Source organism: Charadrius vociferus, unplaced genomic scaffold, assembly GCF_000708025.1.
Source record: "Charadrius vociferus isolate BGI_N301 unplaced genomic scaffold, ASM70802v2 scaffold213, whole genome shotgun sequence".
Taxonomy (NCBI): domain Eukaryota; kingdom Metazoa; phylum Chordata; class Aves; order Charadriiformes; family Charadriidae; genus Charadrius; species Charadrius vociferus.
The window spans coordinates 7,774,525-7,794,270 of NW_009647828.1; the positions used below are offsets into that span (position 1 = coordinate 7,774,525).

At 41.1% G+C, this 19,746-nt stretch overlaps 1 protein-coding gene across 1 annotated transcript in view; it reads right to left on the bottom strand.

Moving 5' to 3' along the window:
• Positions 1 to 9,950: 9,950 nt before the first annotated feature.
• The window catches only part of MXD4 (MAX dimerization protein 4), a 47,107-nt gene continuing 37,311 nt past the window's right edge, over positions 9,951 to 19,746 (bottom strand). Inside the window, exons 5-7 of the mRNA XM_009882539.1 lie at positions 15,578 to 15,692; positions 12,403 to 12,562; positions 9,951 to 11,400 (exon numbers count right to left, since the gene is read on the bottom strand). Coding sequence (XP_009880841.1) covers positions 11,252 to 11,400; positions 12,403 to 12,562; positions 15,578 to 15,692 — 424 coding nt within the window. The 3' untranslated portion in view covers positions 9,951 to 11,251. The remainder of the gene's footprint in view (positions 11,401 to 12,402; positions 12,563 to 15,577; positions 15,693 to 19,746) is intronic.

The window sequence follows — 19,746 nt, forward strand, 5'->3', positions numbered from 1 at the left end:
GGGGCTCTCCACAGGGAGCGGAGGCGGGGTCTGCGCCGGGCGGCCGTCCCTCGCCTCGGGGGGGACCGCCCCCCTCCGCGCCCTTCCGCCCCAGCCTGGGGTTGTTCTGGGGGCCACGGCGCCCAGGGTGTGGGAGGGAGAGAGAGAGGGGATGAGAGAGACCTGACGGCAATTTGAAGCTGCTCAGCTGTGGCCAAGAGTGGGCCTCAGACCTCTGCATCCACCAGCTGCCCTGAAGCTGAGGGGTAATGGTGGCCACCCACCCTTCTGTCAACAGTTGCTGTGTTACCGAGTCATCCCTGCCTAGTCCTTTTAATATTTTGTCGTGGACTTCATGTCTGTTCATTTGTCTAATCCCTTTTTGAACCTGCCAATACCCACTAAAACCCGAACCTGCTGATAACCCCAAAACTTGGCAAGGAACAAATTCCAGAAGTTCACTACCTGCTGCTTAAAAAAGCACTTTCTTAATTGTTTTTTAAACCACCTCCTAATCCCATCAAATGACCCTAAGCTCTAGCGTTGCAGGATTTGGTGAATACCACCTCTGCATTTACCTTACTTGTGGCCTTCACAGCAATTTAGAGACTGTCAGTACGTTTCCCTCCACCTTTGTCCTCTACAGTTTGGAGAGTTCCAAAATTTGGCCTCTGTAAAGCAAGTGCTCCGTTCCCTTGCTGATTTCAGTTGTCCTCCTCTCTACCGCTTACAACGTGGCTGCGCCTCGCTTGAGGTGCAGGGACGGCACGCACACCTCCCGGTGTGGGTGCACCAAGATTTCCTACAAACCCCTTGTTTCCAACGCCCTTCCTCACGATGCTCCCAGCTTTCTTGGTTTTTTGGCTGCCGCTGCCCATGGAGCCACCAGAAAGTGCTTGGACAACGACTGCGGGACCTCTTCTGCATTACGAGGGCTGGTTCTGAGTCGAGCATCATGTCAACTTTTCACTATTGGTTGGCACATCCTTTATCAGCCACCCCTCCAGCTTAGCCCTCTTCGTTTCCTGTTTACATCTCGCATGCCGGGTTTTTCTGGGCTTCCCTGCTTGCCTCACCACAGCCTCCTTAACTTTCTCATCCAGTCACGTGCAGGGGGGGAGGTTTGGGCCATGGTTTTCTACTTCTGTCAGACATTTTACCTGGGCTTCGAGTACAGGATTTTTTTTAAGCCTACTGGGTGTTTGTAGGCTTCTTGCTTTTGAACTGCTCATTTCAGGTTTTCTGGCATTTTTCCCCATTTTTGCATAGGTCTTTTTCTTAAAATTGAGTATCCGTTTGCTTTATTTGGCTCGCTCTCTTCTTACAGTGTTAAGCTTAATTATATTGCAGTTGCTACTATGGAGCAGCTCACCCACTAATAGCTCTTGAATTAGATCCTCTGCATGGCTGAAGACTAAATTCAGAACGGCATTTTTTTTTCTTGTGGTTTCTAGGGCCAGTTATTCTGGAAAGAAATCATTTATTGCATCCAGAAGTGTTATCTGTACATTTCACCCTGATGAGGCATTGACCCAGTCTGTATGTGGGTGGCTGAGCCCTCCCACTACATGTCCTAAATGTGCAGCTTCTCTAATCTCACTTAATGCAATTGTTGAAATGAATCAACACAGGGAAATGAGCAACCTCATGGCTCCGCACAGCTAAGACTAACTCGCATGAGGTTTTCTAGATCAAAATCAGCACCTGTATCGCCTGCAAAGTGCAGTATGTTGATTTCTGCTGTAATGTGGGCTGTGCGAGACACTTTTAAATTAAACCCTGAACTCGCCGTGAGTTCTCTTGGGTAAAAAGAGCTGTAGTGTTGAATTCCTCCCCATCAGATTACAGCCTGATATGCAGCTGCAATTTAGGCTAGCTGAAGTTTTCAAATCATCTTGCAGATAGAGTGCATTGCATCTTTCCGACAGGGAAGGAACAAAAGCATTCACTAGCTTATTTCATCAGACGATGCCATTTCAGTTCGGTCAGTTACTTGCACTAAAATCAGCTTGTCCCACAGTAGTATTTCAGAGGCTTGGGCTTCACAGCATTGTTGGTTTTTTGTGGTTTTTTTTTTGTTTGTTTGTTTTGGTTTTTTTTTCAAAAAGTCGTGAATGTCAATAATACTGAAAAAACTTCCTAAAATTCTGCTGTCCTGAGAGCAATTCAGCTCAGTGACTGAAGTCCACATCCTAGGTGAAGGAAGACGCATCTGATAAAAGATTGCCTATCTTCTGTCTCTCAAATTGTCTATCTGGATTGCTGCAAGGAGTGCCTTCAGTTCCCTGCGTGACCGGTTCCTCTCCCTCTTCCCTGACTCGCACGCATACGATGTCCCACCTCCCTCGTGGCCGTTCACAAAACCTATGTCCCCATCTGTTTAGCTGGGCAAGCAGGGCTATATACTCATTCTGTAGCTGGTTTGGAGTACATATGTGCTGGCCAGTAGCCACCTCTCGAAACAGTGAAGAGCTCAACTGGACCAGCTTTCAGGCACATTCAGGGCAGGAAATTGTTTATTTCTCTTTCTACCCAGACATGGAATTTCATGAAAGTTTTCACCATGGATTATCGCTGCAGCCTCCCTCCATCCTATCTCTGCTTTGTCAAATTTGGTGAAAATTAGCCTGAAGGTTCAAAAGTTATCAAGGAAAGGAGGAGGGGAACAGATGGACGAAAGAGGAGTTGACAGACAGCATGATCTCATAATCCCCGCTGGCATAGGAATTCAGGCTAGAATTGAAATATTTTAGGTCAGAACATTGTGCTCTTAGACTTCTCATTTTGAAAGAACAAGTGTCTAATGTGAAACAAATTTTCATGTGGTAGGCCATCGATCGGCTTTTAGGGCAGAGATTAAACAACAGCCTTCCCCTACAAACATGTTACAAACGTCTCCTTGACATTTCTTACAGCCCCTTTCCCCACCCAACCACAGCTCCGTGTGCTTCAGTGTTTGCTTTTGCAGCTCCTTATGGGTCAAGATTGTTTTTCTCTGATTCATTTTTTTCTTGGTTGTGTTCAGTCAAAACATAATTAAAGGCTTACCTTACCCTTTTTTTCCATTCTTGGAGCAGTTGTTTTGCATCTGCGTCTGAGAACAGGAGAGGTTTTTTTTGATAGCGTATTGCCTTTACAAGCCATTTTATGGTGGATTCCAGCAGATTAAGGCATAGACATTTCTGGAAGGATGTCTGCGAGTTCTGCACTGTTCCATCGATGCCACGTTGCGTTTGTTCCACTGCAAAATAAGACATTGTTGTGCTTGATACCTCAGAGAGAAGCTATCGGTTACCCATTGGCCCAGGCTGTAAGAAACAGGCAAGGAGTGCAGTTGCCGTCATATAGGCATCGCAGCTGGCCAGTATAAACCCTCCCTCTGGGATACATCTGTCAGATGAAAAACTCTTATAAAGTGTTTTGTGTATTACTGCTTTAGGGTTTTGTTTTGTTGTGTGAAAAGAAATAACAAGACGTGGAAATAAGTTTTTAGCTGATGAACTGTAACAGCGTAGAAGCTTTTCCATTTTGCATCATACTGCACATCTGCTCACAGCAGCAGCAGGATCTCAGAGGTCCCTGCTGCAGATTGCTCCAGTACCAACCACTCTTTGGAAACACCCTGTCCTAAAAGGTAATTCATTACTTTAAGCAAATTTATATTCTGAATTAAGTACAGCTTTTGAAGTGCCATGTGAACTTTCATTGTAACAAAGTCAGGAGACAGAAATTTGGCACCAGCTTGCTTTCTCTCCCAAGCACACGTATCTTCTCTCTAGAGGAGCGGTAGATTTCATTCTGAGACCTTGTATTCCCAGAAAAGCAGGTCAAAGTGATTAGTTTTCTTCAGCTTTGTTGGATTCAATGCCATAAATATAAAAGAAGCTCCTACACCTTTGGGCAAACACTCCTAGTGTATTTAGACATATGATGCATGAGGTGATTATTTTTTCTAGAAAATTGTTTGTTTACTGTTCTGACCCTATTTTGGATTAAAACCCAGAGCGGGGCTGATCAGCTGGGCTGTCTGCAAATGGGGCTTGTTTGCAAGAAACTGAACCTTTGTGTGGGAACCTACACTAGGACTCCACAGGGGCCTCGGCAGGGACTGTGAAGGACCAGCCTGATCCTTCCTGCCTCCTTGCTCTCCCATCAAACTCCAGCCTGCTCATCCCCAGTGGGGCAGCTGTTCCTTCGCACAGCAGTGACACAGGTGAGCAAGCGGTCGGGGTGAGGTGGGGCTGTTACAGAGCTGCGTCCTCAGGGACGTCCTGGGGAGCATAAAATAGTGGGCAAAGGAAATCAGCCTCCTACCAGCAGCAATCTCTCCTCTTCCAAACTCAGCTCTTCTGGCAGTAGTCTGCCACACCATGATCATACCTTTCTTGCCATGACACAGTCCTTAAAAACACTGAGTAATTCACAAGTTTCCACAACAATAATAACTGAGAACCTTGCCATTGAAACCATTTCAAACTACCTCTTTTAGTGGAAGCTGATGGTTATATCGTCATGAATTTAGTTATAATTTAAGGCTCTTTTCCATTTAAATAGGCTTTGATAAAACATTTTCATCCTGATAGACTATGCAAGCTTCTGGACTTGTAATATTAAATTTGAAACATCCATCATTAGCAAAATAAGGAAACTTACTTTTCTTATAAACAAACCATAAGACATTACAAATGTTGGGAAAGAAGCTGTAGAGGTCATAAACTGTACAGGATTTACAGAAATAGTGCAATAACATTTGTCATAATTCTATTAACACATGCAGTTCTTTCTTGTGCTAAGAAAAGTGGTGCTGTCCCAAAATATAGCACTGCTAAATGTTTATTATAGCTTTTTTTTTTCTGTTGCAGATTAATTTATAATAAGTTAGTGATGTGCTGGATTGTCTTTTATGCTTATTCTGTGACAGTGGTAATTTCAAAGAAAGCTTTGATAAAAAAATAGCTTACTGTGCTTTGTGCATGAATATTTTTACTGATTCGGCAGCTCAGCTGATTTGAATCAAACATAAACATCGACAAGCTACTTGCCATGATTTCAGCTTCAAACTACTATTTCTATATTTTTAAGACATCGGTGTATTTAAGTGCAACATGCTTGACAAACTGAACCAAAAAACAGTGGCTGTCACACACTACAGTTGAGAGTACAACGATGGAATTTGCAAAAGCTTTTCAGTTTTGTCCCTCCTCTCATCTCTCCTAGTAACAAACTAAAATGCTCATTTTTGTCTGGCTGTACATCACTTGTTATGTGACTTTCATATTTGACAAAATACACATGCAGAACTTGTAGGCTGCCTTTTAATGTTTTGGGGTTTTTTTTCTATCTTGTACAGAGCTGGAATGATTTCAAGTATAATTACTTAAAACAGACACTAATGCATTTCAATTTGCACTTTGTTTTACAGGTTGGTTTGTCTTCAGAAGTGTAATAGTGGAAATTTATACAGCAGCCCTGGTTAGAGACAAATAACGTTAATGACTGTTGGGGTTGCACTGGGCCAACGTATGTAAAAGAACTTCAGTTTAAATAGCACTCCAGCCTTCGTACCATACTATTAATTTGAATTGCTAAAACTCAGTGAGCTTTTTATGAAATAGTCATTAAGCCTATATGAAAAGATTTGCCAAGAGAAGAAACGCTATACACAAAATAAACAAATATGAAAAATTAATAAAAAAAAAGAAAACCACAACAAAAAGGTACAAAAATTTGTATTTATATTATGACAAGATAATGACACAACACAATACTTTGTGCTACAGAACATAGCAAGCCCCATGTACGTGCAGACAAATGAATCTGTACAGTATAATACATCTCACAGACCATGAACCATTCCTTTGGCTCTGAGACCCAATGGCTCTGGCACAGAACCCACTTGCTAACACCTTTAGGTAACAATCTCACCAGTAAACAGCAGAAGGCTCTGTGTCAGTGCTTCACGTGCACCAAAATTTCATCACTTAAAAATCCGTATTGCACAGACCCTTTCAGTGACATAAATCGTGTGCAACTACATTTTACACCTCTCGTGCAAAATAGAAGGAAGGAATTCTGAAACTGGAGTGCCTTCAGTCTGGTTTGCCAATGGGCCAGTCTCTGGCTGGATGTGCCTCTCCAGGAATCCTGTGCTGGCATTAATTGACAATAGTTCAGGTAGAAAGAACAGACAAAGTGACCAAATGGTTTCTGATCTTTCCTGTTTCGTATATCCCCTGCGTTTTAACTCCAGGTAGTTAATGCAACACACTTGGATGTTTCCTTTGCAGCTACCAGTTAACAACAGTGCATTTAGGCAGTCACTTAAGCAAATTGGCTCATTTCATTGCTGGTGAAATTAATTTCAGAGTGTGTTTTGCCCCTTCAGTGTTTGTAGGGAGTACAGCTCTTGAGTATCTAAAGGGATTCAATTCTCCTTCCACTGATTTTGAAAAGTGCAAGTTAGTGGATTAAATATGAACCCTGGTACTGGCTCTTACTACACACAAAACCAATGGCCTCTAGTAGTAAAGAAAATAAATGACAGATTTCTGAGAGAGTAATCTGTTTTGCAGACATTCCTTTAGCAACAGCATCACAAAATAGAAGTGTATAAAATTAATATTCCTTGATTAAAAGCTGTGATGGTGTGGTTCTTTTTAAAAATGCATTTCTTTTCCCCAGGGCTCATCTGCGAGGATGAAAAATGTCACCAATAATTACCAGTCTGCTATAAAGTTGGTAAAATGGTGAAATAATCACTTGTCACGGTAGCAAAGACTGCTGTAAATACCTCCAAGAAAAGCAGAAGTATATCCTGCGGCTAAACACGCCCAAGGGCTCGGAGCAGGAGCAGGTCTGCAGGCAGAGCTCATGCACATGCAACTTCACCTCTTTCTGTTTCCCAGTTCTCTTCTTCTGGCATTTAAGTTCATCCACTGAAATGGGTTATGCAGAGTGTACAGTCAGATGCTCAGAACACTGGCATTTATCGCAGTAATTTATTTGTAGATCAACAGAAGTACCTTTTTAATACAAAATGATGTTAGGCTGCATGTGGTGTACCTGAACCTATAGAATGGTTAGAGTTGGAAGGGACCTTGAAGGTCATCGAGTTCCAACCCCCCTGCCATGGGCAGGGACACCTCCCACTAGATCAGGTTGCTCAAAGCCCCATCCAGCCTGGCCTTGAACACCTCCAGGGGTGGCGCATCCATAACTTCTCTGGACAACCTGTTCCTGTGCCTCACCACCCTCACAGTAAAGAATTACTTCCTAATAGCTGATCTAAATCTATGACATCATTTAAGGTCAGTAAAGGTCTTAATTCTTTAAGTTAGATGCAAGTTGTGTTAGATTTTAATTCTTTTTTTTTTTTTCCCCACCCCAAATCTTACACTAAGAAATTAGTATTTAGGATAGAAACTCATCTATAAACAGCAGGTGAAAAAGTCTGTCCTTCTCATGGATTTTGGGGGACCTTTTTATTTCTGCTTTAACCTGATAAAACTCACCTGAACTGAGTTTGCTTTTTGCACAAGACAGTGCAGGATCCAGGCTCTGGGTAGCAATGTGTTGTAGAGTTTCTACTGGCTAAACCCTACTTTTTAGAAGATAAACCAACCTCAGTGCACCTGGGGGGTCCAAACTGGGCAGAGACAGGATGGGAGTGGAGATGCATCCTCCCAATTGCAGTGGAGAATCTGCAGTAAAAGCTAACAATTTTAGGCTGTTTTTTTTATGCCTTTCTCCTGTGATGGCAGAGTGCACTCACAGAGCTGGAGGAAGAGCTAACCCAGGAGGAACAGCGAGGCGTGTATCCTCATGACACCGATGTGCTGCAAGGGGAAACCCTTCCTTTCTTTTCCCACCAGGAAACAGGCCAAACCTCTGCGTCTCCATAAAAAGAACTTCTTGATGACTTCATCTCTCCAGAGCCTTTTCCACAGAGGAAAAGACCCAGCAACCCTGTAATCTTGTCCCTACTCCTTCTTTTCCCATGGGGTAATTGCAGAGGGGACAGACAAACTTAGCAGTGGGACCTCCTCACCTGCCAAAAGCAGGGTCAGGACAGAAAACGGCAGAGTTGCCAAGGCGGTTGGTAGTATTTAATCTCGCAGCAAGCAGTATGCGTTTTGCAGTCACGTTGTGATTACAGATACAGTTGCGCGCGCGCGCACGCGGCTGCATGCATGCATGCACACACACACGAAGCACACACACCAATGTCCAGCTTAAAAAAAAAAAAAAAAAGAATGAAAACTATTTGCATCCCAAGGTGCTACTGCCACAGGTAGCGCTGCGCCGGCTGCTCAGTGTCAGGGTGAATCGCGTCCCTAAAGGAATGTCAGAGCCCCGACTGTCACCAGGGGTGGGCCAGGGCAGGGCTGGACCACAGCCGCAGCTGCTCCAACCTGACACGTGAAACAGTTGTGCTGTTGCCTTTAACCGGGCTTCTTCTGTCCCAGCTGCAGGAAAGGGGGCTGTGCCTGAAAAGACCACCTTAAACTGGGCCGTACTTGAGGGAGAACGACACAGGCAGTAGGGTGTCATTTTTCTTTACCAGCCTAAGAGCCCCCAGCTGTAATAACTGAAAAAGTAAAAACAAATAAACCCTTTTTATTTCCACTCAAGATTATTCGAGTAATTTTTATTGAAAATATAAGATCTACAAAGCCATGGATACCCAGCGTGGAAGAACTCATTAAGTTAGCACATTCATCTTTAAAAGGAAAATTTCAGGTCGACCTAAGGTACAATAATGTTCAATTTAAAATCTCATTTTTCCTTCTGTAAGTTTCAAATCTCTTTTCATTAGGAGGTTCTGTGCAAGAGCTGCTTGTCATGAAAGGAAACACTTTACAATTCATGAGTGTGTTCATTATATAATAAATGAACAGCAACAATATACTAGCCTTTTTTTTTTTCCTGTTAACAGTCGTGTGTTAAAGTAAACTCTTATTTATTTTTTTTTTCCATGATTTGGAAATTAGTTACATATGCACCAAAGGAGCTAGTAATTTCTGCTGCTTGTCAGCTACACACAATGAGTATATTGCTGTGTGCTTTCCCCAACACTGAGGATTTTAGTAATATGCAAGGTGTATAGAACATAATACCAAAACCTGCATCACAGAAAAGGTTAATTGTTTTCTTATTCAGCTGCCAGAGTTTATAACCTTAGGCCCCTCCCCAGCGCCAAAGTAGGGGTGGCCGTCCATTAGGTTATGTAAATTAAACATAGACGTTTTCCTTGTTGGCAAGTTCCAAGCAGTAAGCGAGAGTGCAAACAAGGATCTGTAAGCTGCCACAAAATGTATTCATATTTCTACTCCGTGTTGTAAGAGCCAAAGGGAGGACACGTATGTCAGATGTCGAAAGAACAACTGAATCTTTGTTTTTGATCATTATGGTCAGTCTGTCATGAGGTCTTGTGTCTGAATGCTAAAAATGGCACCACACTTGGACATCCCATAGCCTTACACAGTACGTTTGTGTTTCCCTAGCCATCGAGCGCTGGTCTCACAGAGACCCTGACTTCATAAGCTAACAAAATATAGATTCGGGTGCTGAAGAATCCAAGGGAGGGCTTATACAAAGACAATTAACCCTCGCACCAAAACCTAATTTCATGATTTTACTTAAAGCCACACTGAAATCAGTTGTGAGAGGGTGAAGATATAAATACACCTCTCTGCTTCATCGGTTAGAAGGTGGACAACTGACCATTCGAACAGAGGGTCTTGAAACAAAGCTTAGTTGTCCTTTAAACAATGAAAAGGAGAGGCATACATAAATGGTCACCAAGGCACAATATGACAAAGGTGAAGAGTCCCTGAGACTCTGGTCTGGGTCTGTACCATTCCCCTCCCTATACAAGTAAATGAGAACATTTAGGAAAATATAATACAAAATCTCTTACAGGAAATATAGACTACACTTGCTAAAATCACTTCCCTAAAAGTGTTTATAGCTTTTTTCTTTTTTTTTTCTGCTTTTTTTTTCTTTTTTTTTTCTTCTTTTTTTTTTTTTAAAAGACCTTCTTGAAACAGATAATGCAAAGACTGGTCCATTTTTTTCTTACCCGGCAAGCCAAGCTCTAATGACTTCACTAAGCAGAAGTTGTATTAAAATACATCTTCATAGTATTGCTACAATTTGGGTAAATATGTTCTGAACAGCTTGATGAGTACTAAATAAACTTTGCTGTTTTACAGCATACATTTTAAATTTTTTGCACTTTTTTAAGAATAGAAAATGCAATTATAGTGTGCAAAAGAAAAAAAAGATTAATTATCTTCTAGCTGAATACTGTAATTTTAAGCCATGCCTTCCATAAAAATGTATTGACATGTGTAAATAGAAGAAAAGAAAAAAAAATACAAGCAAACAGAGATTTCATTTCCTTGCAAGGAAAGATTAACTGTCACAAACTGGATCGCTTGAGTTCTGTATTCTTCAGAGAAAGAAATGAAAAAAACAAGCCGAAAAAGCACTGAAATGCTTCAAATGTCATCCACTCCACGATAACAGGTTAAAATTGCAGTGTTGCTTTCTACTACTCCCGTTAACATGGATAGAATGATTTGCTGCTGGTTGCATATTGAATACAAAAAAGTAAAAGAAAGTCGAGATCATCCCACATGAAGTCATTATTAGAGCTGGCTTTTCCCCCGTTTTGAAGTACAGTAGTGACTTGTAAATACGACCTTTTCTAAAGATCATCTGAGATTTCAAGATTTATCTGCCTGCTTCACCCAAACAACAACTGCTGAAAGAATTTATTCTACGCAGCCCGCTATACAGCGTTCAATATGTTTTGGGTTTTTTTCATGAGAAAATACCACAAAAAGTAGTTTTAGGTTTTCATATCTCCGAATCACTAACACATTGTAGATTCCATTTATTCTTCCATGTTTGAAAATGGTTTCTGCAAAATCAAAATAACTGTCAAACTCCCTTACGCCATGCTTCCAACAGTTTGAATTTAATACTTCTTGAATGGAATGACATAATTTATTTTCTTTAATTTGCAGTATGGCTACATCAAGCTAGCTTTAAGTCACAACTGTACCTAACCACAGTTCTCTGCAGCAAACCCATGATTTACAATATCTAATATTGTGGTTACAGTGCAGGGAACCGTGGGTAAGAAACCTCCATCTCAGAGTACTGTGGTTGGGGTTTCCCGGAAGAGTGGCAGTTGACACCTCTGGAATATTCATATATAAGTGCTTCAGTCAGATGGTCCTGAGTTGAACGAGTAACTCAGGCACTATGAGAGCCTGGCATTCAGTCTGCGGGAATGTGTGTAACCTCCGTCACTCGAACCGCTTTGCAAACTGTAGTGGTCTTCAGCATCACTGGCACTTCCAATACTGTCCATTTCACCTGGAGTAAACTCCATTCCTTCAATGTCTACTTCTAAAGAAAACACAAGAAGGCACGTTTTCAGAAAGGCAGCAGTTGTAGCAAGGAATCATGGGCCAGTACTGCCTGTGTCAATCAATGTTCAGGTGAAACCTGAATCATACTTCATTTTCTGTAATTAAAGGAAAGAACTAGAACAGTAGTTCCTGAGGAAAGGATCATCTTGTCCACCTGAGAATTAAAATCCCTTCTGTCCTCATCCATATAAATATACTGCATGACATCAATACCAAATGCTGTCCCAGAACTGTTCCAACCTGTGCATAGACACTGATCTTAAAAAAACCACCCAACCCTCAGAGGCCACGGTACTGCAGCACCGCTCATGGTTATTCCAACCCATGCAGGTGTCGGCTAGTAGCAACCGTGGTGTAGCCATCTGTCCACCAATAATTGTACCACGACTGACAACTCATCTCCCATAGGCCCTAAAAAAGTCACCCTGTGCAAGCGTTCAGGCACGGGAAAACTTCAAATGAGGAAACCGGAAATGGTGACAAGCAGTTTGAGGAGCTCTGTCTTAAATGAGAACCAAATGTAGAGACCACTTGGTGATCATTACACAGGAAATATTTTGAAATTTCACAATAAATGATGTGGAATTAATTTTTTCACACAGGTGAATTAAGACCAGTAAGGTCTTTTTTTTTCTTTTCAAGAAGAAAATATTGTGCCAGCCTTACCCATAATTACACTAAAACTTCAGAACATTAAATGGTAATTGTTTAAAAAACTGGCAAAAACACATGCGGTATAAATAGCTTTAAAAATACATGCAGTATTAATAGCTTCAAAATTGATTAGAAAAGAGATGTTTTTCAAAGAATGTAAAAAGGATGCAGTAGTTTTTTTATTCCGCAAGTCTCATAATGGAACAATTTTGTCTGGGTTTTGTTGAAAGCTTGGTTTTAGTTCTAAGTAATGTTTTCTTGCTTCCCTACTTCCCTTTTCCTTCCTGCTCCTGCAACTCCCTTTGGGAAGCCCTCGTTCAATTACCTTGTTCAGAGTCAGTGGATATTGTTGATCCCATACTGTCAGTGCGGATACGCTCCATGCCCTGCACGGATAGCTGCTCCAATCTGCGTTTGAGGTAGCGGTGTTCCCGCTGTAATTGTTCTTTAATATTTAGAGCTTTTCGGTCCTGTTCTTCCAATTTCTTAAAGGGAGAGAAAGACAGGAAACCGACAGTTTTTACTCATGTTAAAACATCAGTAACTGAAGATTTTCTCATAAACAGTAATTTGAAAACAATTTTAAATACTTTAATTAATTTTAAATTAAATTTAAATTAAATTTAAACTTTTTTTTTTGGTGTTACCATTCTATAGAGGTCAGTACAATTTAAACAGAGACTTTTGCCACTAGCAGATGTTCCTCAGCTAAGACCAAATTATTGTTGCCTCGGTTATGGGGGATATTTACATCGTTTTGTCAGGCAAAACTCGCATCATCTTTGACAACTAGAGCACAGCTCGGGTTTCAGTCAGAACGTAAAGCCGCTTTAGGTGAAATAAGAGACCTATCACCATAAAGGAACCATTGCGAGCCTCCAGAATCCTCTTCCCTCCTACCGCAGGCCATGGAAATTTTTACCATTTAAAAAGCTTCATTAACAATAAGCAGTATGATTATATATAGTAGGAGGAATTTACAAACAATTCTCTTCATTCTTGCATTTTTTTCCTTGAACTTCTGCAGAGCAAATATGGTAATTCTGTGATAACCTCCTACAAAATCAGTGGTATTAATCCAAAACTTCTCAGCAAACAGCCTGTGAAAGGATCCTTCCACACATCTACCTGAAATCTCCCCTCTACTTGAAGAAAAAAGGTATTAATTTTGGAAATAAAAAGAATACTTCACACCCAGTGTGAAGTGGGTGTGCACTGTTGGTCCAAAAAATGTGCTGCACTGTTGGTCCAAATACAATAACAGAAATAGTATCTTTTAAGATTTGAGCTGAATCCTCTTCCAAATCACTGACAGCCACTTAAAATAATTGACTATATAATTACGGAAGAAAGTGTAATAAATATGATGGGATCAAAAGCCAGAAGGACACATGAATCAAAACACTTTAGATTTTTTTTTTGTTTTAATAATATAACAAATGAAGTAAATTACAGGTTGTAGAAGTAAAATCACTTATAAGACCAAATTTCTCTGTGAGCTGTGTTTACACAACCACTGAGATTTAGGAGCTGTGCAGGGAGTGAATACAGCTGCTGATGATTCCTCCCTATCGTCTTAATGAACCTATGCTTGGTTTTCTGAGGAGAGCGAGGTGGGGCAGTGCACAGCAAACCACAAGCAAAATGATATCAAAGATTTTGCTGTTCCAGTGCAAGCCTGAAAGCAAAAGTATTTATTGTTGAAAAAATAATTGACACTATTGAACTGGGCAGTTTCCTGGCTAAATGAAATCTAACCTCTGCAGCCTCGTGTTAAGCCCCCTCCCAGGCAATACACTACGCAGATGTGCATCATACGTGGATACATGATGTTATAATAAGAAAAGGGGTTGGTACATCCATGCACACAACAAACCAAATGCGCCCAATTGATCAGATTTCCTTTTCCTGCATTTTCCTGGCTGCAATCCCAAACTCCAACAACTATTTTAGGGATGAACTCAGTGATTCATATCCAGGAGACTCAAAACCGTCCAATCTTTCGGGGCAAGTTTCAATATATGGGCGTGTGTGTGTGAAAAGTTCAAAACTAATGACTGTATTAGAAATGGCAGACAGGCATTGGCATGCTCTGGCAGTGCAGCAGGGAGGTAGCTGACCTGAGGAAGAGGAGCAATTACGTGGCAACTCAGTTAGGGGAGGTTCAGTTAAAATCTTTAAAAGAAAGCTAAACTTCAGTTTCAGTTTTCAGAAAAGGAGTACTTGGTACCACGCACGATGGACTTGGAAAGAATCTGCTCCTAGGTTTTGTTATCAGCAGCTGAAATGGTAACTACACGGCTAATCTCTCACACTTGCCACTTGTAAAAACAGTTTTTCAATTTGTATGCATAAGCCCATGATAGGGGGGCAGCGCAAGACAAAAACCACATGCAGTGCCTTTCACGCATGTTAGCCTGAATTATAAACAAGAGGCCAAAATCTCAAATGGTAAAAACAGGGGTTGCCCAGCTGGAGTAAATGTGCTTACAAGAGCTGAAGAAGTAGCTCAGTAAACTTGCTCCCACGAATGGTTATGCTTAAATCAATCTTTAATTCTTCATATGAATTAACAACCATTTCTTCAGCTGCAGTGAATCTTAATACTGTACAACAACAGGCTGTTCTCCAAAATATTCCAAGATTACTGGCAGTGTTCAACCTCTCCTCTGACACTTTTCTTGACCCATTTCCCTATAACACCAAAAAAATTACAGTCCAGGACAGAACAGCAGAAACCCGCTCTTTAACTTTCACATTTGAATACCTGTTTGTCCGACTTTTGCAGATAACCCCGTTTCCCTGAAAACTACAACAGTGAAAATGGCAGTGAATGTGTCTTTGGAGAGGAGGCCTGAGGAATAATTCCCTCTGAATTACTTGTGCAAATGTATAACCTGCACTGCTGCTGGATCACAGGTGAGATTTTGGGTTGGTTTTTGTTTTAAACTTGTTATACCCATGAAACATGCAAGGGGAGTGACAACTAACAGGAGGCTGCATTTCATTTTTGGTTTCTTTTAAATGACTATCAAATGCTTCAGGATCTGGTCAGCAAGACGTGGGAATGGTAATAAGACTTACTAGCAGCTATAATCCCTTTCACTCCATTAGGCTTTTTGATCATGAATGGATCTGCCTTTTTACATTGAAATCAATGCAGTACTACTTTGGTCAGTCCTTAAAAAAGAAATGTATTAATCGAAGAACAGCTTTGATACATATATATTATTTTTTAAATACAATGTAAACCACTAGTAACTAAGCAGAAATCACAAAATCACCATTTTATATATCTGAGACTGCAGGGTAAATTGCAAAACACAAAACCTTGATACTTTGACTGAAATCCTCGCAACTAATGAAGGCCAATATATCTAGAAGATCAGACATATGGATATGTATTTGTGTGAAAATTAGTTTCCTCTCTATGGATACACATTCTGGAAGATTCTGCTTTTTTTTTTAAAAAAAAGAGAAATATGGATGAATGTTTTTACCTTGATATGCATCTTAGCTCTTTTCAACAGACTTAGAGTGGTGTGTCTGGTGCTGTCCGGCCCGAGAGGCACAAGCTGTTTTAGCTGTTCCAAATATAGCCGGAGTTTAGCCCGCCTGAAATGATTAAAAATGAAGAGTGTTGTAGTAAAGTTGCACCCGAACAGCATACCCTATATGCAAACACCATCTGTTTGCAGGATCTCTGTGCAGAACTTGATTCAACGGTGGCTTCCTTTCCCCTCCCTTTGGCAAAGTTTCAGACCAAAAGGTCACTTGAAATGCAGTAACGCTGCTTGGCACATTCAGATAGTAGTTTTGTACCTATATTTCAAAGCAGTTTGCTCAGTCTGGTTAGTCCCATCTTAACGAAGGGGGAGTACGCTCAGAGATCTGAGAAATCCAGGCAAGGCTGCACACTGAATTCGTGGCTGGGTAAGGAATCCAAACTGGGACTTCACCCCAACCCGGTGATTTTTGCAGGCAGAGATGAAGCTGTGGGAGGGAGCAGGGAGGCTGCTGACCCCGATTCCTCTCTCCCCCATCAGCCCTGCCTGATGCAGTTCCGACTACACAAGGGAAGGGCATCCATGCACCTCTGCACAGCTCGGAGCTGCTTCCAGCCAGGGTTTATTAAGAGGAAGGTCCTGATCCCCCTTTTGCTCCCATCTACTGACCTACAGTACCCCGAGAAGGAGACATTCCTCCTCTCACCATACAACCAGGACAACCTTTATTATAAACGCACAAGAGAAAATACTTCCAGCCATATTGGGTCCTGCTTTCTCCATTACTCCTTTGCAAGAATCACTACTGCTGCTCTCAACAATCTCTCCTGAACTAATGACATTAAATCCATCAATAAAAAGAGAATAAACAAAGTGGTATTTCTACAGATACTTTGCTTCCAAACTTTGTCCGTCTCTTGAGAAAGAAGCTGCCAATACAATAGTCCACGAAACAGTTGCTTCAGCTATCCAAAACAAGGCAGTAGCAAACCAACGAACAGTGCGTGACTGTGTTTCTACAGTTAAATCCGAAATAAAATCTATCCTGGTTTTAATGCACAATTCTTGAATAGGAATCTACACAAAATCACCTTTCAGTCTTGCGAAGAGATAGAAATAGATGCGGAAGCGCTTACATGAGCGACATCTCTACTGTCTTCCCTTCTGCCAACCCATTACACATTGAACAAAGCCATGACCTGGAGCATGCCGACATCCCCCACAAAGCAGCAGTAGTAAGTGAAGCGGGTCACAAGTGTGAGATGAATAATCATCTTTTTTCAAATCTGCTCAATGCTGCATGAAGAAAACAAACTTTGCAGGAAATTTAATGCTTCTGCTCAAGAATGAACTGTCTTTTGAAGAACCAGAATTCAGCATCAGTGTTTGAAATGCAGCTGAAGTGGATTTAATATACACCAAATCACAAATTGCACATGTGTAATTGGAATGATTATAGTGTAATGTGAAAACAACCTGAGAATTAATGGAGAAAAAACCCAAAGCAAAATAAAATCTAATTAAAATACAGTACTGTAATGACTACACAGTCACATGTTTAGTTCTGGCTGCCTATAAATCAGCAATGTATTGGGTACAAATTCAAAGAGCATTTCTGTAAAATTGTTAATTCTTTCTTCAAACCACTTAGGAAAAAAAGAATACTGGTGAAAATGTGATTCTCAAGAGAAAACTGAGGACACATTCTTTGTTTAGGCTTGGGGTTTGTTTTTAAATACAAGGGCCCAAACATAACCAGCTATATGCTTTTATTTAAACAACAGCAACAAAGACTGGGGTGAATATTCACAAAAATAGCCCCATCTGATCACAGAGCACCTTGGAGGCTGCACATTTAAACCGGAATCCAATTTAAATAGATCCCAAAGGTGAAATACCTTTGGAATTAGGGACTATCGATATTTATACAAAAAATCCTAATCAGGTACATTTTTATGTTCATGTCTGTAATCTCTAACAACTATCTGGCTAGTTCTGTGTTTTAAATAAAAAAACCCACCCTTGCTTCAGGGACTAAATTAAATTAATTTTTTGTGTGTTTTAGATGGCCTCTAAACAGACAAGCAATCATCTGCGTCACTCAGCACAACTTGGATGCAACTGTATTTGGACAGCTGACGATAGTGAGGACTGAAGATAAAGGAGGATGTGGCAAGGGAGAGGACAAGAATAGTATCCAAGTAGTAAATAGAGAGTTAAATACATTGAAATGTAACGATCAATATACTTGCAGTAATTAAAAGTCTGATAAGGAATATACAGAACTGTTGATCTGAGATCTACTTAATATTAATCCTGGAAAACATTAATGAGACCAGACTACATACTCAACTTATCTGCCTCTATTACATTCTAAAGAAAGTCTGCTTACCACAGGGAGAAAATAAGGGTTTAGTGCACTTCCTTACCATCAGCTGGGGAATTAACAGAAATGTTACCAAGATCCAGTGGGCATGGCTGTGTGTCTTTTTAAAGCACTAATTCTTTTATGTTACCTGGCAACCAGGTAATGCAGGACTTCACAGAAGTACCACAAAGAACATGAGTGAAGCTAAGAAGAATATTTTAACTGATGTACAAGAAGAATTAGAAAGAGCTAAATATTTAAAAAGTTGCTTTAAGGCATTCTCAGCACTAACAGTTGATAGCACTAAATGTAATAAACACACTTGCTAAAAGACCTCCTCTAACGTCACCCTTTTTTTTTAAAGGGACTTTTTCTTTCATTTATTTACTCAGCACCTATGAAACCATTAAAGATTTTAAAGCATAAGCACGCAGATCTTTACATAAATACAGGCGTGTTGATGTGGCTAATTCATGTATCACAACAGCATAATCGATGGCATAGATTGTGAACGTAAAAAAAAAAAAAAGAAAACCAGTACACTGCAATTGCAGTGGTACTGGAGTAAATATCCCCACATTCTTCATTTTGCACATCTTAAAAAAACTGTAAGAATGTAAGAAAACATTTCAGGCATGTTATGTTAACAGATCACACCAGCAGGAACAGGGGACTCAAACTTCACAGCAGATAAGTTGTCGCGTACAGACTCTGCCAGCACTAATTTCTCTCTTTTTCTGCGGGGACCTGACAGCTTTCGCTTTTCCTCGGCTGACTGTGACCGCCGGAGGAGGGAAAGGCACTCACAGAGGTAATCACAGCCTGAGCCGCTTTGTGTTTTGCAGCTCATGCCTTAAATTCCACCTAGAAAATAGGCAAAAAAAGCAGCCTGGTCTCAGAGCAACAGGGTAACGATCTCTGTGCATGAAGTGTAGTTGAAGTCGGGTAATTAAGCTCTGCTCCAGCTTTGAAACCCAACCGTTACACCTTCGCCCACACAAAGCATGGTGTCAGGCCAGGACACCGCTGCCTACAGAAGCGGGCACTTTTCTCGCCTCATGTGGATGCACAGAAATATCCCCCTCGTCACTGCTACTGAATTTATCAGGGAAGGTAAGGATCTGGAAAAAGCCATCCAAAATCTGAATCCTCAAACCTGCAGCTCTCCATTTTGGGTACGGCCCCACGCATGGAGAGAGGCGATGGGTGACCTGTCTCTGATTTACCATATTCTCCTTTATGCCAGAAAATAAAGGGGTTTCAGATGTTCGAGACTTCAGTATTTCCCCATAAGTGAGCTCACAACACAGTCCTATGAATCTACATTATAGCTCTTGTAAAGCTTAATAGAAATTAATTACTAAGCCCACAGACCTGATCAGTGTTCCACAGCAGCAGCCACGTCCAGGAGCAGTCGGGTGGTTCACCACGTTCACAAAGGAGAATGTAACTTGTTGACAACTAACATAACAGGTACCAGCTGGAATTCCCTTGAACTGGTTCTGAATCCATGAAAGCTGTGATGGGCGATACTGGCAGGTATTTCAGAACCAGTAACAAAACGAACCCTGAAGCTCCACGGCTTGGAGTGACAAAGCAGCAACACAGTGTTGTTAGGAATTTCCCCATCATATGAGGACCAGAAGTTCATCTGAAGACCACTCACTGACTCTAGTCCTCAGAGACTCCAGTTTGCTCCAGTGCTTGTCTTTGAAAAGGCAGGAGCAACACTGGCCAGAGAAGTGTTCACCACTTCTCAAAAACAGGCTCCCATGTAAAAGTAAATTAAGATCTT